This window comes from Rhinopithecus roxellana, chromosome 9 (genome assembly GCF_007565055.1).
Source record: "Rhinopithecus roxellana isolate Shanxi Qingling chromosome 9, ASM756505v1, whole genome shotgun sequence".
In the NCBI taxonomy this organism is placed as follows: domain Eukaryota; kingdom Metazoa; phylum Chordata; class Mammalia; order Primates; family Cercopithecidae; genus Rhinopithecus; species Rhinopithecus roxellana.
In genome coordinates, this window is record NC_044557.1 from 134,142,143 (window position 1) to 134,168,177 (window position 26,035).

General features: G+C 39.0%; 1 protein-coding gene across 9 annotated transcripts in view; it reads right to left on the minus strand.

Annotated features, from left to right (window-relative positions):
• Positions 1–26,035, minus strand: part of LOC104668803 (serine/threonine-protein kinase Sgk3) — a 194,785-nt gene that overhangs the window by 46,083 nt on the left and 122,667 nt on the right. For 8 of the 9 annotated variants that reach the window (XM_030937860.1, XM_030937862.1, XM_030937861.1 and 5 more), the window contains 4 exons: positions 23,261–23,473; positions 17,692–17,775; positions 11,839–11,911; positions 2,078–2,153 (listed from right to left, as the gene is read on the minus strand). In XM_030937860.1, coding sequence (XP_030793720.1) covers positions 2,078–2,153; positions 11,839–11,911; positions 17,692–17,775; positions 23,261–23,356 — 329 coding nt within the window. In that variant the 5' untranslated portion in view covers positions 23,357–23,473. Of the gene's footprint in view, positions 1–2,077; positions 2,154–11,838; positions 11,912–17,691; positions 17,776–23,260; positions 23,474–26,035 lie in introns of those variants that run through there. The other variant, XM_010371590.2, reaches the window with a different exon arrangement.

The following is a 26,035-nucleotide window of genomic DNA, read 5'->3' on the forward strand; positions in this document are numbered from 1 at the left end:
AAAACAAAACAAAAAAAAACCCAGTTTAAAAGATTCTTGGCTATTTTTGGGGTGCTGGAAATATCTTTTATCATGAATGGAATGGTGATGGTTACAGGGTGTATATATATTTCAAACTCCATTGAATTGTATACTTAAGAATTGTGTATTTCACAGTATAAGGTTTTGGAAACTGGCAATTTAAAATAATCCAATTGCTTTTAGTTGAATTTTAATGCCAAATATAACATATTTATAATACTGCACGTCAAGATTCAGAATGAATACTTAGTATTTATTATATAGTCTTAGGGGTTCTGAATAACTTAAAATACTAGGAGAAGTAATAACCACTACCATTTATTGCATACTTATTTCCATGCCAGCTCTGTCAAAGGAAGAGACAAATTCAAGCTTTGAATGCATGAATTACATTTCACACAAGCCAGTAATATGCCAATCAAAGTAATCTCCAGTGTATATAGCAATAATTAGAGATTAGAAGGCTGGGTCTAAGGTGAAGGTAGCATAGTGCATATCCCCAGGAAAAGGCATAATGTTTAAGAAAATAATTAAACAAAGAGTCAAATAAAAAGACTTTTTACTGAGGAATAGACTAGACAATGGAACTGTGAGTTCAGGTATCCTACCAAATTTCATGCCCTTCTGCCACCTGCCAGAGGATACCTGTTCTTACTGCACTGCCTAATGCTGGTGTGACCACGACTGTGAGACCTGCTTGACCCTTGCCCTACCTGGGAGCATCAGGGGAAATCCCTGACCAGAAGACGTTGTCAGAGGAAATCCAGTTTTAGCATTTTAGTAATTTAGTAAATTCAATTAAGTAAATTTAAAAAGCAGGTCAGAGGGCCTGTTCAGAATAGTAGAAGGCCTCTGTGAGCTATAAAGAACCATATAAATGATAATCATCTTTTTTAGAAAAATTATTCAAAAATACAGTTCTTCAGTGTTGTGGTTCTGAAAAGACTGTTAAAGTGTGTCATATTTACACCATTGCCCATAGGCAACTTTTAGTTTACACAGATAGGTGAGCTGCGGAAAAGCTATTCAAATATTTATCCTCTTCATTTCCTCTTAGAAAACTTTATACACACAAGTATTATAACATAAATTACAAAACACAATAAATGTAATGAATACTCATAAAACAACTACCAGACTCAAAAATGAAAACAAGCCAAACCACAGATCTACCACTGTTTTTGTAGGTATTTCTGATACAACCCTCCACCTTCCCAGCTGGGAGCTACTGGCCTACAGAAAGAAGTTTAAACCTGTCAGCATGAGACACCCACAGGGCTGGGAAAGCGCCTTTATCTTAATGGCTGCTGGAATACTGTGTTGAGAAAGAATGGAGGCCTCATGTGGGTCAACAGAACACCGACCCAAGTGGAACAGAAACGGTGGCATGTGTGCCCAACCCCAGACAACTCCTTCAACTTCGTCTTCTTTCCCAAAATCTACTCAGTCCAGGAAATGTTAAGTGTCCTGACGGTTCAGGCTTTCTGTATCCTTTTACGCCTGGAATGCATTCTCTTTTTTCCTCGAATGATTACACATCCTTTAAGTTGCAGGAAGCCTTCCTTGACCTCCTCAAGAAGAGATGCCTACACCTTTCTCTGCTATCTTCTAGCACCTCTATCATAAAAATTATCCAGCTTCAATTTCTTGTTTATTAATATATGCCTGCCTCTCCCACTACACTGGGAGCCTGTGCCTCTGGAAGGTAGGGATGACACTTAGCTTTATATTCCCAATGCAAGTAACAGGTACTTAAATGCTTTTTGAAGGTATAGATAAAATATAATACCAAATAATTAGCAAGATGCTTTAATTTATTATGCTAATTCATTTCAAGTTTAATCTATAAAACTAATGAAAGTACAAAAGGAAAAAAGAAAATAAGACGAAGAGAAAAGGGGAGAAAGAGTATCAGGAAGAAAATGCTCAAGGAAGATTTTACAAACATATATAGCACAGTAATGTTTCATAGAACAAACACAATTTATGTAAGGATTATTCGGTATTCTTAGGTTTGGTGTGAGTGTCCCTTTAGAACACAACAAAAATTACTTACTGGTTATAAAGTTCTGGATGCCTAACAAGGTTCTGAATGAATTCATTTAGTCCTGCTCTTCTTTGTTTAATAAAATCTGGAAGAGAAATATAAACTATTAGGATTATTTGTATCAGACTATGCAATTATCATCAACAGTTATATAATAGACAAGCACAAGATAGTAAATTTTGATTAAGAAGCTATTTTTAAATACATGCTACTTGTCACACAAAGAATACATACTTAGAAATTATATATATTATATGAATCATTTTATTTATATAATATATAATTATATACTACATATATGTAATTATATACTAAAATTAAAACTAAGCAGACAATTTACCTCCAAAAAGAAAGTTCTCAAAAACTGCCTATTATGGACTCTAAATAGACTAATTACAAAAATTGGAGAAGCACATTGCTTTGTCCAACTCCTCATGTACTACCAGACAAGGAATAAAAACTAACACTATGACACTGATACTGAAAATCACACAAATTAAAAAAAATAAGGATTTCTGGAAATCCTTTGCAACTGGGAAATAATGATTAATTGGTTAACTGAATATCACTAAAACTCTAGTTTAACTTCCACTGTGAAAAACAAAAAACTTAAAAAATACACAGGCATACTTTCCTAACAAGTAATTGTCCAGTATTTTCTTTTTTTAAATTTTTCTTTTTTGGTTGAGACAGGGTCTTGTTCTGTTGCCCAGGCTGAAGTGCAGTAGCGTGATCTAGGCTCACCACAACTGCTGCATCCTGGGCTCAAGCAACCATCCCGTCTCAGCCTGCCGAGTAGCTGGGACTATAAGCATACATCACCATGCCTGGCTAATTTTTGTATTTTTTGTAGAGACAGGGTCTCACTATGTTGCCCAGGCTGATCTTGAACTCCTGGGCTCAAGCAATCTACCGTCCTCGGCCTCCCAAAGTGCTGGGATTACAGGCATGAGCCATTGTGCCCAGCCTGTCCAGTATTTTTGAAGTGTTTTGTTTGTTGATAATTGAAGCTCATGCAATAGCAGTTTAAGAATAAATATTAAGCACAAACCTTTCTTTACTTTGAAATACACACACACTTTTCTTGGAATTAGAAAACTTTATTCAAGTATCTTTGTCTCTCCCATTTCCTAACCTTGAACTTTTTCAATATTTAAATTTTTACTTGTAAAATGTGGATAGTAACAATATTTATAACTCATAATGCTGTTATAGGATTAAATGAGATAATGCATATAAGTTTATAGTAGGATGTCTGGCAGATGGTAAGAGCATTACTTATACCTAATAATTATTAGATACTGTTACTTTTGTTGTTGTTATTATTATTAGTGGTTGTGGGGTCTCAAAGCCATTATCCTAAACTCTTTTTTTTTTAATTCGAGACAAAGTCTTGCTCTGTCACCCAGGCTGGAGTGCAGTGGCGTGATCTTGGCTCACTGCAACCTTCACCTCCTGAGTTCAAGCGATTCTCCTGCCTCAGCCTCCAAAGTAGCTGGGATTACAGGCCCGCACCACCACACCTTGCTAATTTTTGTATTTTTAGTAGGGTTTCACCATGTTGGCCAGGCTGGTCTCAAACTCTTGACCTCGTGATCCGCCTGCCTCGGCTTCCCAAAGTGCTGGGATTATAGGCATGAGCCACAGCACCCAGCCAACTCTGAAGAAATATACTCTAAAAATTAAACACATGTGATTTGAGAAACTGTCTCCTATATGGCAAATGTCTGGATAAAAACCCATAAAAAATATTCCCCTTGATAATGAGTTATGGTTTAGTAAACTGATTTCTACTGAATAAAGGTATAATGTATAGTGTTTGTCACCAAAATGATGGGTCATTTTCAGGTTTATTTCCATTTCTTAAATGGAAGGTATGGTTTCATACAAATATAAACAAATATAAAATCAGGTCTGGTCTTTGGGAGCCAGATGCATGTACTTGGTATTTTTTTCTTGTACATCTAAGAATTCCTTGAAGAATTTCAGGTAGGTATCTTATTAAACTCTTTCAAGGACATTCATAATGTCACCAGGTAGCAAAGCACATGTGAGGTTTACATTAAAAACTATAATTGAAACACAGTTATTTCTTGAGAACTGAACTTAGTAACATATGAAGAACTAAAATGAATGACTACATTTAGGATATTCAAAGAAAACCTAATAACTATATGGAAGCAGCTTTAAATTGTTCTGTGGATGCTTACTGAAGATATATTTTACTTTTGAAGGCCAGTGCGAAGAGAGGAATTTCCTTTCCTCAGTGAGCTATAGCCCATACTGCTCTTAAGTGTTTCTAGGTGTCATTTCATTACTGACTATTTAACAGTTTTAAAATTGCTATGTAAAGCCCTATATAAGAAGAGAAAGAAGTCTAGTAGTAGTCAGAATTCAGGGGAAATTCCAAATTTACTTTTTTAGATCAACACTAAGCTTGCAAATATCTGAAAAAATTCCAGGTAAGAATATAATGTATAGGGTAAGTGCCAAGAATTTATATAAGACCTATATGTTATTTTAAGAATTATAGTTAGAAATATGTATTCTTAAAAATCTCTCCGATGAAGAAGTTACATGAATGTATCTGTTGTAATTCAAAAGAAATTTCAATTAGAAATTTTAAAAAGGCTGGGCGCAGTCGCTCACGTCTGTAATCCCACAGTTTTGGGAGGCCTAGGTGAGAGAATCACTTGAGGCCAGGAGTTTGAGACTAGCCTGGACAACATAGTGACACCATGTCTCTACAAAAAAATTAAAAATTAGCTAGCTATGGGGACATACACCTGTAGTCCTAGCTACTCAGCAGGCTGAGGTGGGAGGATCGCTTGAGTTGGGAGGCAGAGATTGCAGTGAGCTGAGATCGCATCACTGTACTCCAGCCTGGCAAGAGACACTGACTCAAAAACATGTATATATATATATATATATAAACTTAAAAGCATGGTTTCCTCTGGGTGTATCCTATTAAAAAATCTTTAAATTCATAATAAAATGTTAACAAAAAGTATAGGCAGAGATCATTCTTAAAATCAGCCTTCAAGTATGTAAGATGTATCTTATAGAGGTTGACAAACACTAGAATAAAGAAGTAGAAAAAAGAAAAAGAAGACATAGGCTTAAGCTGCAGGATAAGAACTCAAAAAGATAAGCAAAAATCCCATAAAATGGCTACCAACCATGAGATAAGTTAAAAAGGGAATTTCAGAACATTTTTCTTAGGTATTATTTTATTTATTTGTTTATTTTTGTTGTTGAGACGGAGTTTTGCTCTTGTTGCCCAGGCTGGAGTGCAATGGCGTGATTCCGGCTCACTGCAACCTCCGCCTCCCAGGTTCAAGCAATTCTCCTGACTGCCTCCAGAGTAGCTGGGATTACAGGCACGTGCCACCACGCCCGGCTAATTTTTGTATTTTCAGTAGAGATGAGGTTTCACCATGTTGGCCAGGCTAGTCTAGAACTCCTGACCTCAGGTGATCCACCCACCTCGGCCTCCCAAAGTGCTGGGATTACAGGTATGAGCCACTGCGCCCAGCCAACTTTATTTTTAACTTTTTATTATGAAAAACTTCACAAGTACACAAAAGATGAGAACCTTATTTGCCTACTTTAAAATGTATCAATATTCTGCTATTCCAATTTCATTCATTTATCCTCATTCCTCACTTTTTATTTTTTTTCTCGAGTATTTTAAAGCAATTCTCAGGCAGTGTTTTTTTTTTTTTTTTTTTTGGTGGAGGAGGGAATAAATCAGTATTTCTAAATGGTAATATCTTTAAAAAAAATAGTAAAGCCATGAAATCACTCTCTCATAATGTCTATAAATTCTTTTTTTTTTTTTTTTTTGAGACGGAGTCTCACTCTGCCGCCCAGGCTGGAGTGCAGTGGCCGGATCTCAGCTCACTGCAAGCTCCGCCTCCCGGGTTTACGCCATTCTCCTGCCTCAGCCTCCCGAGTAGCTGGGACTACAGGCGCCCGCCACATCGCCTGGCTCGTTTTCTGTATTTTTTTTTTTTTTAGTAGAGACGGGGTTTCACCGTGTTAGCCAGGATGGTCTCGATCTCCTGACCTCGTGATCCACCCGTCTCGGCCTCCCAAAGTGCCGGGATTATAGGCTTGAGCCACAGCACCCGGCCTCTGTCTATAAATTCTTTTATTTCCCTCTAATAAACAGGTAGAACTAATTCTTCTCTCTTGAATGGGGGTTGGACTTAATGACTACCTTCTAATGAGAGGAATATGGTGGATGTGATGGCATGTGGCTTCCAAGACTAAGTCAGAGAAGGCAACAAGGCTTCCTCCTTGCTAGTTCTCTTGGATCACTCACTCTGGGGAAGCCAGCTGCCATGTTGTAAGGACACTCAAGGCCCCTTAAGAAGAGGCCCACTCACAAGGAACCAAGGCTTTCTACCAAAAACTGTATGAGTGAGCCATATTAGAAGCAGATCCTTCCGCCCCAGTAAAGTCTTCAAATCACTGATGGTCTTTGCCTAGAACTATTAATTCATCAGAAGTTGTATAAGGATTTTCCAGTTCTATCATTCTGTGATTCTTCTATTTATGAACTGTGATTCCACTACCAAGTATTTTCCAACATTATCTCTTTGGTACAAAGAAATTACATTTCATACAACAAAGGCAAGATAAATCCTTGATTTTTTAATTTATTGATTTGGCAAATAAATTTACTCTAGTAACCTCTACAGCATTTCATGAGGTTTTTTTTCCCCCCTAAACAAGCAAAGTAAACTGGAAAGTCTTTATACTGATGTGCTCTAACCTGCTACGATAATTACTTTCTCCATGCCATCTAATCTTTACTCAGTAAAAGCCCCAACAGCTGGGCTCCTGTGTTCTTTTGATAAAACTCCAGTCATCCTAAATAGCTTCCTTGCTTTCAGGCAAGCTGTCCTGAGATCACTTTGTACATTTCCTGTGCCGGATCTCGGATCACCATTTCTCCATGGAACTCTGGTTCCTTTGAGAGGGAAATGGTACTTAGAGATCAAAATCTGAATGCTAGGGGTGTTGGTTACTACTTATTATTACTTTTAGGCATTTCCAAGAGAGAGTGCTAGAAAATATTTTTACAAAGCTAAAAAAATAAATTATGGGTCAGGTGCAGTGGCTCACGCCTGCAATCCCAGCTACTCGGGAGGCTGAGACAGGAGAATCGCTTGAACCTATGAGATGGAGGTTGTGGTGAGCCGAGATCATGCCATTGCACTCCAGCCTGGGCAACAAGGGTGAAACTCTGTCTCAAAAAATAAATAAATAAAATAAATAAATATTTCAAACTCTATCACCAAATTAAGTTACAAATTACAGGATTCTGCTGGGTGTGGTGGCTCACACCTGTAATCGTAGCACTTTGGGAGGCCAAGGTGGGCAGATCACCTGAGGTTGGGAGTTTGAGACCAGCCTGACCAACATGGAGAAACCCCATCTCTACTAAAAATACAAAATTAACCAGGCATGGTGGCGCATTCCTGTAATCCCAGCTACTTGGGAGGCTGAGGCAGGAAAATCATCTGAACTCAGGAGGTGGAGGTTGCGGTGAGCCAAGATCACACCACTGCACTGTAGCCTGGGCAACAAGAATGAAACTCTGTCTCAAAAAAAAAAAAAAAAAAAAAAAAAAAAAGAAGAGAAAAGAAAATTACAGGATTTTTACTTAAAATCTTTGATTTTGTTTGTATCACTTTCCTCTCCTGTTTAAAATCTTGGTTTCCATGATAGTAACATTAATGACAGAATAACAACTCCATATAACTAACATTAACACTACTGAATGCAGTGTACAACTTGTCCATGGGTTTTTGTTTTTATCCTTAGCAATATATCCCATGAAGAATATACAGTCAAAATCCCATGTTTTAAAGTTATTTAAATTAAGTTAGGTTTTTTCCTTCAGTTTATTTTCAGTTGTTAGAGGCTGCTTTGTTATTGCATTTTTATTTTTGTTTTTAAATTGTTTAAAATGTGTACATGGTTCCAAAGTCAAAGGTACAAACAAAATTCATTCAAGGGCATCTAACTTCCACCCCTTTTGCCTTTCCCGATCTCTCCTTCACCCTTAAAGTCACTAGTTTTATTAGTTTTTCGTTTATTCTTCCATTATTTCTTTTTGAATCCCCATACCTTTTCCTACACAAAAAATACACACCATACAAATTCATTTGCTGTACTGTGATTTTTTTTTTTTTTCCATTTAACGGTATATTCTGGAGATCACACCATAGAAAAATACATAAAGAGCTTTTTTGTTCCTTTTTACAAGTACGTTATATCCAGCTCCATCGGAAAAGTATTTCCACTGTTTCCAGTTTTTCTGTTAATAATTGTGTCACAATACATACAGTCTTGTGTCTACATATCATATGCAGTTTATTTTACAGACAGCTTCCTAGAAATGTGATTTCTTGGCCAAAGTGGAAAACGCATTCACAGTTTTTCTAAACATTACCAAATTCCCCTCAACATGGATTGTACCACTTTTTATTCCACCAGAAAAATATGGGAATGCCTGTATCCCCAAAGTGTAACCAAATGAGCATCTTATCCATCTCTGTTTTTCTGAATTTGACTTAGATCTGATTTCCCCAATGCAGGACTTTCTAATATCTCTGTGATATATGATCCCTTTCACTGTATGCAGTGAACAGAAATCCTATGGAAATGTAATATTACACATATTCGATATACGCAAGATAGACAAACAGTTCTTCAAAAAAATCAGTTTTTAGTGTCAATTAATTCATCAAAACAAAGTACCAAAGAGCATGCAGCTTGGTATCTTGCTTTTAACAATGAAGCAGCATTGTTGCCAGTCTTTTACTTCTTTGCTTTCTTTCCTTGATTAAATAATTGTCTTAAGTAATTAGTTAAGGACTCTACAGAACTCCAACCCAAGTTCCAGTCTCATATTATCACTAGTAGTTTGATTTCTTAATATTTTTCTGCCACTTCTAATTAGTTAATTCTCTCAGTCACCCAGGCCAGATCCTCCAATTATCTCTCATTCTCTTCTCTATATGTCTGTTACCTAAGCAATCATCAAGATGTATTCCAGATTTTTCATTAAAGGAGTTCTCATACATTGCACATTTTTAAACCCTATTTCTACCCTAGTCCCCATACTCATTATCTAATGCCAGGGCTACTGGACTATTACCTTAAGCAGTCTCCCAGTCTCTCCTCTGCTGTGCCCACCATAAATTACCCACTGTCAGTTTCACATCTTGATCAAATGCCACTAAGGCCAACACGCTACCCATGAAGATGCTTTTCAACTTGTGCTCCAAGGAGATACCTCACTGTTATACCAACAAAAAAGGTCCATTTAAATTTTTTTTCACATATTACATTTACATAAGATTTCTTGTGTGTGTGTGTGTGTGTGTGTGCGCGCGCGCGCGCGTGCGTGCGTGTGTTTTTGGGGAACAGAATCTCACTCTGTTGCCCAGGCTAGAGTGCAATGGCGTGATCTTGGCTCACTTGCAACCTCCGACTCCTGGATTCAAGTGATTATCCTGCCCCAGCCTCCCGAGTAGCTGAGACTACAGGCACACACCACCACGCCCGGCTAATTTTTCTATTTTTAGTAGAGACGCAGTTTCACCATGTTGCCGCTGGTCTTGAACTCCTGGCCTCAAGTGATCCGCCCACCTCGGCCTCCCAAAATGCTGGGATTACAGGCGTAGCCACCATATCTGGCCTCCATAAGATTTCAATTGAGAAAAAAGTGTTCTGCTGCTGAAAACAAAGCATGAGTACAAAAGCCACAGGTCTACAGAATATAATCTGGCTTTGTTGTGCCAACTCAATTTTGTCTTGCTTCTCTTTATTAATGGGTTCATATATTTAGCAATACTTTAAAACCTAGTATTTGCCAGTTTTAAATAAAGTAATACTTTAAAACCAGTATATTGCCATTGTCAACCAATAAAAAAAGACATGTCTGCACCTTCAGAAAATCTACAGCCTACTATAAGACAGATTAGCAATTACAATGAAATGTGCTACATACTCCCAAGAGAAAAAAAAAAAAATCTCTGTATGTAACCAGGGAAGTGAGAACCTTCTCCAATCCTGAGTTTCATAAAGTGTAAAGAATAATAAGCCTCCTTATTATTCTATAGGGCCATAGGCAAAGCAGCCTCTGGGGAAAAAAAGTTTTAATTAAAGGAAGAATGTGGAAGAAATGTGAAAAAGATGCAGGATAAAGAGCGGTCTGTTAATGGTGGGCAGAATTCTATAGGATACAGTGATATGGTCTGGGAGGAAAATGAATGGTATGAAGTTAGGATGGAGAGAGAAAGCACAGTCAAGATAAGGGACCTTAGAGCTTTTATCTTGAGTAGTGACCAAGATCTCTCTCTCTTTCTTTCTTTCTTTTCTTACACAGACATGTAAGGTATTAATTTAAACGGTTACAAGCAAATTAGTTGGGGAAGGAGGGCAATCCATTTGGGATTCAGCCGTGGCAGAGATAGATGACTCTTCTGATAGAATTCCTGGTGAATAAGAAGACTTCTGTTTCCCTATAAGTAGACACCTGTGACTTCTATTAATCTCTTGGGTTCTAGGGGAAAATTCCATGCTCACAGCTTTAGTCATATAGGTGCTAGATGCTGAGACCCCGTGTGTCAATGGGCTCCCCAAGGGTGAGCAATAGGATTTTTTTTTTTTTTTTTTTTTTTGAGACGAAGTCTCGCTCTGTCACCTAGGCTGGAGTACAGTGGCGCCGGTCTCAGCTCACTGCAACCTCTGCCTCCTGGGTTCAAGCGATTCTCCTGCCTCAGCCTCCCAAGTAGCTGGGACTACAGGTGCATGCCACCACGCCTGGCTAATTTTTTGTAGTTTTAGTAGAGACGGGGTTTCACCATGTTAGCCAGGATGGTCTTGATCTCCTGACTTCGTGATCCGTCCGCCTTGGCCTCCCAAAGTGCTGGGATTACAGGTGTGAGCCACCGCACCCGGCCTAGGGTATCTTTTTGGTATCCCATTTAGAGGCCTGCAAGTTGCTATGTACACAGTATATATTTAATGTTTCTGAATATAAAAGTGAATATTCTTCATGACACTGATTTAAAGTCAGTAAGTTTCCCAAATTAACTTGAAGGATCAATAAAAAAAAATATTAATAGGGTCTCCCTCTGTCACCCAGCCTAGAGTGCAATGGCACAATGACAGCTCACTGCAGCCTTGAACTACTGACCTCAAGCAATCCTCTCACCTCAGCCTCCTGAGTAGCTGGTACTACAGGTTCATGCCACCATGCCCAGCTAAACTTTAAATTTTTGTAGAGATGAGGTTGCCCAGGCTGGTCTCGAAACTCCTAGCCTGAAGTGATCCTCCTGCCTCGCACTCCCAAAGTATTTCGATTACAGGTGTGAGCCACTGCGCCCAGCCCATGGACAGATAAATTTATCTGAAGTCAGACTGCTTGAATTTGGCTTCCAAATCTGCCCTTTACTATCTGCATGTGGTCCTGGGCAAATTAATGTGTCTTAGTTTCCTTATCTATAAAAATAGTGATAACAACAATAACACCCAACTCACAAAATTGTGAGGATCGAATAAATTAAAACACACGAAGTACTTAAAACAATGCCTAGTAGACAGTAAGCACCTTCCTGAGGCATTATTTTCATAGGGCATGAGATCTTTTAAAGTCCTGCACTGCTATACAGTGCAATGAATATGTTAATTTACTTCTTCAAACTTCAACGATCACTTCATGGCTGGCCTATGAAGTTGTTTCTTACCTGGATCAAAATTATCACCAAATATTCTCTTGGCAGGAATCTTCAGGGCCATAGCAGGAAACTGTTTTTTTAACTAAAATTTTTAAAAATAACATTATATGAACTAATTTTATAAGTCTTCTAGTTACGCATACATCAAAGCCAAATACAATCTGATTTTAAAGAAAATCCATCATAAGACATACTTTTGAATTTATGATCATCCAAAGTACAATATAAAATATATCAATAAAATGTCACAAACTAGTCATCTTTTTTGGTCCCAATAAAATACCTGGTAACTGTGTGACCTAGGGTAAAATATTCAACATCTGCATCTCATTTTCCTGCCTGTAAGTGAGGATAATTTTAACAATTACCTTACAGATTTGTTGTTTTAAAGGAGATTATGTATGGCAAGTGCTTAGGCTAGAACCTGGTGTTACAGTTCCGAATACGTATTACTCACTTACTATCTTAAGAGAAGATATGATCTTGGTGTTTTCTCTACATGGATTGACAATAGATTTCTAAGAAAGTAGATGAATTTTGCTTTCAATATTCTTTCTGCTCTAATCTTCCCCTTATTAATATTCTAATAAGTGAGACCTCGTCTCTACAAAAATAAAATTAAAAAAAATACCTAGTCATGGTGGCACATGCCTGTGATCCTAGCTACTTCTAAGGCTGAGGTGGGAGGATTGCTTGAGCCTGGAAGGTTGAGGCTGCAGTGAGCCATGATTATGCCATTGCACTTCAGCCTGGGCAACAGAGTAAGACCATGTCTCAAATATATATATATTTTTTCTAATACATTTATCTGATATGCTTGTCTTCAGAGAATGAAAACTTGGCCCTGAAGAAATTAAATTTGGGACAGTTAAGTCACAAAAATGGGTTATATTTTCATTATAAGTTTGATGTCAAAAATACACACACATATGTAAAAACTGTATCTCAGCTGGGCATGGTGGCTCACTGAGGCCTGTAATCCCAGCACTTTGGGAGGCTGATGTGGGAGGATTGCTTGAGCTCAGGAGTTTGAGACCAGCCTGGGCAACATAGCGAGGCCTTAACTCTACCAAAAAAAAAAAAAAAAAAAAAAAAAAATCAGCTGGGTGTAGTCTAGCTATACAGTATGCAGGAGGCTGAGGTGGGAGGATCACTTGAGCCAGGGAGGTCAAGGTTGCAGTGCGCTGTGATCATGCCATTGCACTCCAGCCTGGGTGACAGAGCAACAACCCATCTCACCAAAAACAAACAAAAAAAAACCCACCCCAAAACGATACCTCTAACTACCAACTGATAGGAAATACAAAGAACAGAGGAATGTACTAATCACTTTACAGCATGGGGCATGCTGTCAGTAAAATGCAGACTGAAAAATATGTAAACAAATGACCTTGTTTTTTTTCATACACACACAAAAAAATGTGTAAAGGAAAGAAAAGAAACGCAGAGGGGGAACCTAGTGATTAAATGACACTTAACAGACTTATCAACCAGTCACATAAACCCTAACTGGATATCTGATATTAAGGCATTACTGTTCATTTATTTTTAGATGTGGTAATGATACTGTGTATAAGTTTGTTTTTAAGAATCTTTATCTTTTAGAGATGTACACTAAAATATTTACAGATGAAAAGATACGATGTCTGAAATTTGTGTTGAAATTATGATGAGCTGGCTAGGAATAGAGATGAACCAGGAATGGCCACGTATCAGTAATTATTGAAGCTGGATGGTAACATATTATTATTTTCTGAATTGGTACTAGTATGTCTACTTCTGTATGTGTTTGACAATTTCCTTCCTTCCTTCCTTCCTTCCTTCCTTCCTTCCTCCCTCCCTCCCCCCACTTCCTTTCCCTTCTCTTTCCCCTTCCCTTCCCTCCCCCTCTCCCTCTCTCTTTCTTTTTTCCCTTAAGATAGTCTCTAGCTCTATCACCCAGGCTGGAATGCAGTGCTGACCTCCTGGGCTCAAGTGATCCTCCCCTCAGTCTCCTGAGTAGCTGGGACCACAGGGCACACACCACCACACCTAGCAAGTTGTTTTATTTTTTGTAGAGACAGTCTCATTAAGTCATTGCCCGGGCTGGTCTTGAACTCCTGAGCTCAATCAATCCTCCTGCCTCAGCCTTGCAAAGTGCTGGGATTATAGGTGTGAGCCACTGTTCCTCGCCTGTTTGACAATTTCTGTAATAAAAAGTTTAAAATATAAACTAGTCATAAAGGACACATTGAAGTTGACAAAATGCCTAGAGATTTTTTCTTTTCTTTTATTCTAAAAGGAGTACAGGAAAATAATTTGTGTTTTTGAACTTAGGGAAATCCAGACCAGGTTCAACCTGATTTCTGTAGTTTCAAAGAATTCAACCAATAACTATTTTCCTATTTTTCTCTTTGCCCCTCACTACAGGAGGCAGAATTACAAGGAGTTACATAAAAAGAGACATAAAAAGTGATGAAATAAGAACAATGAAAAAAGGGTGAAAAGAAATACAAAAGAAATTAGGGAGACGAATGATAAAACCTGAACTACAAGTTAAGGAAACTCTTCTGCAAAAAGTCGAAAGATGGGATGTTTCACAGAGGAGAGAATGAAAGTGATCATGGATGGAGGTACCCCAAACAAGCTTTCCTATTTTATTTTTATGCTTACAGATACTCAAATATTAACAATTTAATTAATCACCTGCTATTAAAATCATGATGACACACTACCAGTGTGGATCTCCACAATGCTGAGTTTTTAGATGACATTTCCTACACCCCTTCCTCTTATGAAGAGTTTCACAAAAGACAACATCTTTAGAAGGTAAATCTAGCCTACAAAATATTTTAAGCAAAAGACAGAAAGAAGCCTCAAATGTATGTGGTGTGTGTGTGTGTGTGTGTGAGTGTGAGAGAGAGAGAGAGAGAAGGAAAGAGAGAGACAGACACAGACAGACACTACAGTCATGTTATTTTTACCCGAGCATAACCCAGGCATCCTGATGGGTACAGGTGGATTTACACACTCCTCAAAGACATGCTGAACATATGGATAAAGGGTATTCAAGAGTTTCAAAATGAGCTAACATTTCAACCCTCACTCAGCCTCCAATATAAGCCATTTTTTAAAAAATCACTAAACACTTAATGGAAGATATTTCCAAACTCTTATTGACTATTGTTTCAACAGTACAACTTTAATTACAGAAAAAAAAAAACCTATCTCAATATCCTTTGATGAAGCAAGTATCTAAAACTACACAGGTTGAATATCACAAATCTGAAAATCTGAAATGCTGCAAAACCAGTAACTTTTTGAGTGCTCAAAGGAAATGCTCACTGGGGCATTTCAGATTTCAGATTTTCAGATTTGGGATGGTTAACTGGTAAGTACAACTCAAATATTCCAAAATTTGAAAAAAAATTGAAATCCAAATCACTCTGGTTCCAAGTATTTCAGATAAGGGATACTCAACCTGTATTTAGTAAATGCAGTTGCATATGCATTAAAGAAAAGCTGAAGAACAGAAGAAAACAGTAAAATGTTAAGTTATTTCTGAGCAGCAACATTACAGGTGTTTTGTTCTAGTTTTTGTTTTGAGACAGGGTATCACGAGTGCAGTGGCATGGTCATGGCTCACTGCAGCCTCAACTGCCCAGGCTCAAGTGGTCCTCCTACCACAGCCTCTGAAGTAGCCAGAACTATAGGTATGTGCCACTACACTAACTTCTTTTTATTTTTTTTGTAGAGATGGAATCTCCCTATTAAGTTTACATAGGAAAAAATAAATATTTTTAAATTGCAGTATTATCTTCAGAAATTCAATTTCAAGTAGCAAGTGATCTGAGTATTAGGAACAAATATATACATAGTGAAATGCTAAATAAAGGTGAATCAGAAGTCTGATTTTCATGACTTAACAAAACATAGGAAGTGGTACAGCTAGACATTGTTTGATTCATTCTGACCCATTTAGGAATTTGTTTCTTAATTGATATATGTGTAACTTTCCTCATATTCAAAAATATCTTACAAATAATAACCCACAGGCATATATTTATTCCTATGTTTAAAATCAAGAGACAGGGTTAAGAAATTTAAAAATTCCCTTCTTTTTTTTTTTTTTTTTTTTGAGATAGAGTCTCGCTCTGTGGCCCAGGCTGGAGGGCAGTGGCACAATCTTCGCTCACTGCAACCTCTGCCTTCTGGGTTCACGCCATTCTCCTGCCTTAGCCTCTCAAGTAGCTGAGACTACAGGTGCCCGCTACCATGCCCAGTTAATTTTTTGTAGTAGAGATGGGGTTTCACCATGTTAGCCAGGATGGTCTTGATCTCCTGACCTCATGATCCGCCCGCCTCAGCCTCCCAAAGTGCTGGGATTACAGGCGTGAGCCACATGCCCAGCCCAAAATTCTGTTCTTAAATATATAACAAGAGTTTTCCAGAGGATGCCTAGTAATCTACCATTCATTAAACAATGACACTGGGAGATTCCTATTTATTAATACATGAGAGCAGAGGAATTTCAATTTGGGACTTGAGGCCAAGGGCAGTGGCTCATAGCTGTAATCTCAGCACGTTAGGAGACCGAAGTGGGCGGATCACATGAGGCCAGGACTTTTGAGACTAGCCTGGCCAACATGGCAAAACCTCATCTCTACTAAAACTACAAAAACACTAGCCAGGCGTGGTAGCTCATGCTTGTAATCCCAGCTACTTGGGAGGCTGAGGCATGAGAATCGCTTGAACATGGGAGGCAGAGTACGTTGTAGCGAGTCAAGATCGTGCCACTGCACTCTGGCCTGGGTGACAGAGCAAGACCATCTCTCAAAAATAAATAAATAAATAAATAAATAAATAAATAAATAAATAAATAAATTGAGGATTTGAGGCACAATAGCTTTTGTTCTTAACTGAAGCAAAACTTTAAATTCAGGACTGTCTTAATGACCTGGAGTTCCATAATAGCTATTAATAACTCAAGAGGTATGCTTTAGCTTCTATGTATGATCTTCAAGGCAACACTATCCACAAACACTGCTACCTGTGGAAGATACGGACTGATGTATGACAGTGACTGTGGTGGTCTTGCTGCCTTTATTTTTTTAGATGGGGTCTTGCTATATTGCCCAGACGGCCGTGCAGTGGGGCAATCATGCCTCACTGTACCCTCTGAATTCCTAGGCTCAAATGTTCCTTCTGCCTTAGCCTCCCAAAGTGCTGGAATTACAGATGTGAACCATTGTGCCTGGCTCTTTGCCGCCTACTTTAGCAAATATGTACTGCATACACTGCAAACACTAGATTATGAATACTATTTAATATCTGAGTTATGAAAATATAAAAACAGGTTTTAGTATTTTAAATAGCTAATGGTCTCTTAGATATCACCACCTAGGTAGCTGTCAGAACTCTAAAAGTCAACAGTCATTTCAGTTGCGTTAGCTACTTAAAATCTGGAACCTAAGACATATCTCTAAGAATGGAAACAAACTATGGAAGGGAGATAGGTTCGTGATAGACTTTCAAACATAAAGCTTACAGTAGGCAATTTAACCAGAAATACCATGATGATTAACACTTATCAGAGAGGTAGGTAGAAAGAACTGACTTCTAATTTTTTATGACATTAAAAGGTATTTTATCTAGTTCTCATATTTTTAATGGTTTATTTGGAATTGTTCAGCAGTCCTCTCTCTACCCTTTCTTTGTAAGCATTCCAAAGTTAGGATGTTTTTGAAGAATCTCTTACCTTTGTCTGCTTGTCTGACATATTAATATATCAGTATCAATTTATTCATTCAAATACATTTCTCTTATTTTGGGGTTTTCTCAGGTCCTTTCTTTTAATTAGAAATCTTGTAGACTATTACTTACAGTGTTGTAAAGTTTATCAAACTCTGCATATCTCCTGAAGACAAACCATTCACTCCTTCCCACTGAAACCAGAACTTTATAAACCTGTGGAAATAAAAAAGTAACAATGTAACAAAATTTAATTGCAAAAAACCCATTAGCTACTTAAATACATTAAACCTGTTTTCATATATATATTTTTTTGAAACAGTCTGGCTCTTTCAATAAGGCTGATATCTTCATATTCTGAAACTGATATTAACATTAACATTTTTATATGATTCTCCAAGATACATAAACATACCAATTAAAGCACTTATTGAATCTTGTCAAATGGTATTCTTGGCGGGGCTCAGTGGGTCATGTCTGTAATCTCAGCACTTTGTGAGGCTGAGGTGGGAGGATCACTTGAGCGTAGGAGCTGGAGACCAGCCTGGGTAACATAGGGAGACCCCGTCTTTACAAAAAACTTAAAAATTAGCCAGGCATGGTGTACACGCCTGTAGTCCCAGCTACGCAGGAGGCTGAGGTAAGAGGATTGCTTGAGCCCAGGTAAGTCGAGGCTGTAGTGAGCTGAGATCACACCACTGCACTCCAGCCTGAGTGTCAAAAGCGAGATCATGACTTGAGGGAAAAAAAAAAGGTGATTTCTTGTGATGGGAAGAATATGAGGTCAGGAAAAAAAAACAGGTGATATTTTATTTTTCAAATGTTACAAAATATTTCTGTAATTTTCAGGGAATAACATAGTCAACACCCACTTGCTCATTATTTGGACCTACTGAATTTCTAACATTTTGCCATTCTTGCTTCAGATTTTTTTTGCCAAAGAATAAAATACTATAGATGCAATTGTTGCCACTTTCCTCTCTTCTTCCCTAGCAGTAATTACTACCTTGAACTTACAAAGTATTTTCAAAAGTTGTACCTGCTTCATAAAAAACCTTCAATTATTATTTCTCTTCATCTTTCACATAGTAGTTTTAGGTCATCTTTCACATAGTAGTTTTCAAACTATTAATAACAATTTATTCTCAGATTTCCTAGTATTATCTTCCATATTCATTATTTTCAAGTATACATAACCTCATATAATCATAATCCAACAACCCTATGAAGTAAGCAGAACAAATATTATAACCCCCCACTATACATGAGACACCCTACATGAGCTGCAGGATGGTAATCTGGCTCTTTTGGTCTTAACCGAAAAGGAATCTGGTTGTCTTAGAGGAAGCTATTACGTGTAAGATGTTAGAATTAATTTGATACCCCCCCTCATGGACAGCATGCAGAAGTAGAGGGCAAAAAACTTAGCCAAGGTTCCAGTGACGTTGAGTAAGACTAGACAAGAGATTTATCTCACATGGCACTCAGGATCAGACAAGCCTAGAAGTAGAACTGCTGTAAGAGAATAAAACACTTAAGTTTATATGATTGTGAGTTTCTTGAATTATTTGTGCTGACTTGGTGAGAAGAATGGACCTTAGAAAGTTCAGGTGGCCTCCCCTGGCTACCCAAATACAGCCAAGACCAGGACCAAGTCTAGGTTCCAAGCTGGAGCAGCTCTGTGGTAAATATATTTACAGAAGGCAAGATAAAGCCTTGTGAAATTATGAATTAACAGTATGATTTATAAACAAGTGCTTATTAAATATGTACTAATAAAACAGTAGACAAAAACAAAAACTAGTCAAATCCTTAAAAATACTTCCACTGGTAAAAAGCAAAACAAGATTAGATTTCCTGTGAAATCTAACAGGATTTCACAGGAAACAGTACAATACTGAATACAATATGAAATTATCTTATTTGCGTATTTCCTTATTGTCTGTCTTGCCCCAGTTAATGAAAGTTCCTTGAGAGCTAGGGCTAATGTCACTCTTGTTCCACTGTATCCCCAGTGCCTAGAATATGACATAGAAGCTCACAATTTGTCAAGTGGATAAATGAAAATATAATTTAGACTTGGCTTAAGTCAAGACACCTACAATGCAACACATTTCCCTGTTAGAAGCTTCATGGTATTGAACTATATAAACTACCTATGCAAACTAGAGTATAAAAATATTATCAAGGCTGTGCGTGGTGGCTCATTCCTGTAATCCCAAAACTTCGGGAGGCTGAGGCAGGAGAATCACTTGAGCCCAGGAGTTCGAGACCAACCTATTCAACGTAGCAAGACCTGTCTCTATTAAATTTAAATTCAGGCTGGGCGCAGTGGCTCATGCCTGTAATTCCAGCACTTTTGGAGGCCGAGGCAGGTGGATCACGCAAGAGATAGAGACCTTGCCAACATGATGAAACCCCGTCCCTACTAAAAAAAGAAAAAAAAGAATATATATATATATACACACAAAAAAAATTAGCTGGGCATGGTGGCATGCACCTGTAGTCCCAGCTACTCGGGAGGCTGAGGCAGGAGAATCGCTTGAACCCAGGAAGAGGAGGTTGCAGTGAGCCTAGATTGCGCCACTGCACTCCAGCCTGGCAACAGAGCGAGATTCCGTCTCAAAACAATAAATAAATAAATAAATAAATAAATAAATAAATAAATAAAAATATTATCGATAACACGGGTACCTAGGCTGAACAGAGCATCTGTGTTGGGTGGGATGGGGTCTATCTGCACTGAGAGAACAAAGTTTCTTGAGGATTGAGGACTGCACTGTAGTGATCAGCAAGTAACAGATGAACATTTCAACAAATACTTATTTGAATTCCTACTATCTTTGTTGTAGGGGCTGGTGAAACGATAATGAAGAAGTCCTTGCTTCGAAGAACCTTGCATTCTACTCAAAGAAGGCACATATAAACAAACACAAAATGTGGCAGGAGGGAAAGCAAGACAGAGTGAGAGGGGTAGCGTGGGGTGTGAAGGTGCTATTTTTTATAGGGTGGTCAGAATATGCCTCTCTAATAAGGCAATATTTGGGAATCTGAAGGAAGTAAATGAATAAGGTGATTTAGTTAGGGCCTTTGAGAACTCAGTGCACAGCGTAAAAACAGCTGGGTAAGAGAAATGTTACAGGTCTCCTCGACCATCCTACAGAAGACATGGAAATACCCCCAGCCTGGAAAATCAAAGGACACATGAGATAATCTGCTGACATTTGCTATGTGTGAACTTCCATCAAACTTGGCAGGAGGTATCCTCTTGAGGAAAGAATGACCCAAAGGCAAAAATAAGGAGAGGGAAGGAAGGAAGAAAAACTTTCACACACTCTACCATTTTATTCTAGGTATATCAACCTTTGTTTACCTTCAATGTGATACTGCTAAAAATTTGCTTATACAAATGTGCAACAAATGCCTATTGTTTAAGATATTCCTGCAATATAGAGGCTCAGAAGGGGTATATGGTCAGAAACACATTGCAATTTATCTGCTCTGGGATGTGGTGCCAAGTGTGGCAGGCGTGTGTTAAGGAAGAGAGGACAGAGGGACTGCTTTCCCTGCTCCTTGTCTGAGACTTTGAGAGAAAACCATCATTTCTGGCACCCAGCCCCACCTAGTTAAGAAGGCAGAGAGATTTAGTTTAACTCCTCAGCTTTCCTCAACTGCCCTATGACAGGGACTCTGAGTTGAAAGTCACCTGTCATGGGACTCAACTGGCAGTGACCAGGTAACCCCCTTTTTAGAGGCTGGGTTGGACCACTGAGCCAGGAGCAGGTGAAGGACATGTCAGAGCCTCAGGGGGCTCTACAGCTATCAAGGGCCAAGGTACTGAGTCAGCGGAGAGTTGCCGCAAGACCCTGGTCAAGTCAACAAAGAGATCACAAGCTAGTTCATCAACTGAAGGTGCCAGCAATGGATGCCAGCAAAATGCCCAGGTTATCAGGTCAGTCATAGCTGGCTATCTGCCAGACCAGCCACTTTACAGCTCAATAACAAAGATCTAGAGGGATAACAAGAACTCAAGAGGCTTCACCAGGCTACCATGAGGTCATTCACCAACTCAACAATACTGTGAAAGGGGACACCTCTCCTTCCATAAACCATGATGCCAATCTGAGGAGGATGTGTGTTCAAGTAAGAGAAAGAAAGCAAAAGAGAGGCTAAGCATTTTATCCTGAGATCTGGTTAAATTATTAGATCAGACTAAGTATTAAACAGAATTCGGCTAAATGAATTTCTTCATATTACTCATACAACATAGAAAAGATCTAGTTGGAGGTAACCAAAGTGTGGTTTTCAGACTTCCTGCATCAGGATGAACTGGTCAAGTGTGCTGAACAATTCAGATTACAATCCTGTATAGTACATAACTATTTACTCATTTTACAAATAAGGCAACTGAAACACAGAGAGGTGAAATAATTCATACACCCCGGATTTGAACCCAGGCCATCTGACTCCAGAGTTCCAACTCTGTAGGTGAGGGGGGTGGGGAGTTACGAGGAAGAGCAGATCAGTAATATACACGATAAATGGCTTTATTTTTTCAGGGGGAGGAGGGCACAAGACCTCTGTATATACTAATAGGACTACTAGAACTACATACAATATTGTTTGTTTCAGCACACTAATTAGAAAAGTGACTATTCTCCAATAATAAAAACTGATACACAGATTGAGCAAATATTCATTGTGCTTACTCTTTATAAAGCCCCGTAGTAGATATTACAATGATAAATGATAAAATTAGAAACGGCTTAACCTTTAAGGTAAAAAAAAAATAAAGTACTGAATTAAATATTTTAAAACTGTGAGATACTATAAACATTTCAGGACAATAGTTCTTAATATGAAATCGATGTCTTCAGGAGTCCATTAATTCCTGATAGTGCATGCAAAATTGTAAGTGTGTGGGTAGATCCATGTGTATGCACATGCACATTTTCTGTTAAGAAGATTAGTTAGTAGCCAGGCATGGTGGCGGGCGCCTGTAGTCCCAGCTACTCGGGAGGCTGAGGCAGGAGAATGGCATGAACCTGGGAGGTGGAGCTTGCAGTGAGCCGAGATCGCGCCACTGCACTCCAGCCTGGGCAACAGAGCCAGACTTTGTCTCAAAAAGAAACAAAAAAAACAAGAAGATTAGTTAGATACGGTTGGGCACGGTGGCTCATGCCTGTAATCCCAGCACTTTGGGAGGTCAAGGTGGGCGGATCACGAGGTCATGAGATCGAGATCACACTGACCAATATGGTGAAACCCCGTCTCTACTAAAAATACAAAAATTGGCTGGGTGTGGTGGCACGCGCCTGTAGTCCCAGCTACTCAGGAGGCTGAGGCAGGAGAATCACTTGAACCCAGGAGGCAAAGGTTGCAGTGAGCAGAGGTTGTGCCACTACACTCCAGCCTGGTGACAGCATGAGACTCTGTCTCAAAAAAAAAAAAAAAAAAAAGATTAGTTAGATAGTTTCATACAATTCTCCAAGAGGATAAGAAAAGAGACACTAAAAAAGGAAAATTTATTCCATTACGGTAGCCACAGAAGACTTTGTGGAGAACAGATCATGTGAAAGAAGTAAAATCCAGGTATGTGGGAGATGGGGAAGGGGGTGTTCTAGGTTGGAGAAGAAAAGCAGAAATGAAAATATTCTCTATATTCAGTTTTTTTTCCACATGCTTTATGTTAAGTACTTACAGTAAACCTCTTCTTTTTCTCTCTGTGTTCATCAGAGCTGGGAATGCTTACACTTGGGCAGCTTTCCTTGTAGTCCATGGTATGATCTCTTTGCATTTAATCCCTCAAGAGCACACCAAAAAATGCGTCCGAAGAAACAGTCGGCAGAGGACAAACTCAATTAATCCAAAACATAAAACCTCTGGAAGTAATGTTCAAATTCCATCATGCAACCTTAACCAACAGAAAAAAAAAAAAAGTGATTAACAGAACAATTTTAACATACTATGACAGTCATTCCTTAAGCATGGGACTAATTTTACATTTATTTTGGCAGGAATTTACTTTTGCTCATCAGTCTCAGCCTAGGTTAGAGATTTAGTTTCTATTGTGTTCCTACCACAACCCACAAATATCTGCAGCCCATCTACCTTCCTTACTATTAGGAAATTCCAGTAACTTACACACCTCAGTTCATGTAGACTAAGGACTAACTCTCACCTAAAAAAGATCTAGTTGGAGGTAACCAAAGTGTGGTTTTCAGACTTCCTGCATCAGGATGAACTGGTCAAGTGTGCTGAACAATTCAGATTACAATCCTGTATAGTACATAACTATTTACTCATTTTACAAATATGGCAACTGAAACACAGAGAGGTGAAATAATTCATACACCCCGGATTTGAACCCAGGCCATCTGACTCCAGAATTCCGACTCTTAACCACTGTACTATGCTTCATTATAACTGTGGGTTATTCTTTTGTACTGAACCTCTGGTCAGAGACACTACAGTAGATCTTCCTACAAAATAAATGCAGTATGTTAATATCATCCCACTCATGAATAAAGGGCTAGAGATGTCACACTGATGTCACCTTTGCTACACACAGCAGCCCATACTCTGACACCACATGACACCAAATACCTTTCTTTAAGAGACAGGGTATTGCTATGTTGCCCAGGTTAGAATGCAGTAGCTATTCACAGGTGCAATCATGCTGCACTGCAGCCTCGAACTCCTAGGCTCACGTGATGTTCCTGCTTGAGCCTCCCAAGTAGCTGCAACTATAGGCACAGACCACCACGCCTGGCTCAAACAATACTTTTTTTTGTTTTTTTCTTAAGATACGGGGTCTCATTACATTGCCCAGGCTGGTCTTGAACTCCTGGGCTCAAGCATTCCTCCCAACCTAATCTCCCAAAGTGCTAGGATTACAGGCATGAGCCACCACACTCAGACTAAATAATACTTTTTAAAGTGTCAGTATGCTTGGATAATTTCCCTGGATGGTTAGTTTCAGGAAGTCACTGTAACAGATCTGGTCACTATAAATAAATTACATTCAGGTAATGACTTAAAATATGTATCAGCAGGCATTGAATATTCAGGTATAATGAGTTTTAACTGATTATAAGAATGCTTCCTTTGAGATGATTCAAAGTTTCCCTTGTTGGATTTGCTGCTGGAAATGCAGTCAGAAAGATTTCTTTTATTTTTTTTTGAGACGGAGTTTTGCTCTCGTCACCCAGGCTGGAGAGCAATGGTGCGATCTTGGCTCACTGCAACCTCTGCCTCCCGGGTTCAAGCGATTCTCCTGCCTAAACCTCCCAAGTAGCTGGGATTACGGGTACGTGCCACCACATCCAACTAATTTTATATTTTTAGTAGAGACGGCGTTTCTCCATGTTGGTCAGGCTGGTCTCAAACTCCTGACCTCAGGTGATCCGTCTTCCTCGGCCTCCCAAAATGCTGGGATTACAGGCGTGAACCACTGCGCCCAGCAGTCAGAAATATTTCTGTGTAGCTGAATTAGTTGTTACAATATGTAGACAAGTAATTGGTCCCGCCTCAACAAAGAGTACAGCACCTGTCTGTAAATTATAGCATTCTAAAGCCCCATAATAGTAGCTGCTTTGCCCCACTAAGACCAGGGAAGCACCTGACCAGAGCCTGGCCTGCCTGTCACAGCAATCTACTGCCTAAGCATGAGAGCAGGTGGAACCTATTGTACTTCTAAGGCAGACTGGTCCTGTCCTGGAACCTTAGAAGACACATTAACCCATGCTTCTCCTCCTGCAGCAGAGACACTGAGAAGGTGAAGGTTATGAGCTACACTTTCCACACTTCTCCCTTGAGTACCTGCTCAGGGTGGCAGGTACTGCTGTTACTTTATCTGTTTGTGCCTTGCTGTGCTATAGCCCACAGAAGCAGAATTCCTCAGGTCCTCCTTTTGGAAGGGACAGTAAGATATCACATTAAGTGGCATCAGGAATAAAGGAGAAGGAAAGAGATGGTAGGCAGCACAACTTGTTTCCTGCAAGGTACCCAGGGGACATCTAAGAGAACAGGCACAGGTGGCAGTTAAGTGTAGAAGTCTACACTCAAGAAGCACACTCAAACCTGAGCCAAAGGTTCCAGTTTGGCAATTGCACTTGACAGTCTCTATCTGTTCTTCCAGACCCAAATGCCATTCTTTCTCCACCCAGCCACATGTCCAGAAGTCTGAGCTCTATGGACTGCACACTACTTTGCCTTTGCCCTCTGGCTGGATGCAGCCATGAGAGTCACTAACAAATTAGAGGGTAAGAGAAGCATGGCGCTAAGATATTTGTTCCCCTGGTCCCTTTCTGACATCAGTGGTTTACTCACCTAAGCCCACAGTTCCTACCAGGCAGCCCCTCTTCCACAGTTACAGCTGAAGGGCCTGGGAATAGTAACAGCTTCCTGACTTTGCTAGTAAAGAGGTGCTTCAACATGCCATGATGGTTCCTCTAATCCTGCCCACAATATCTTA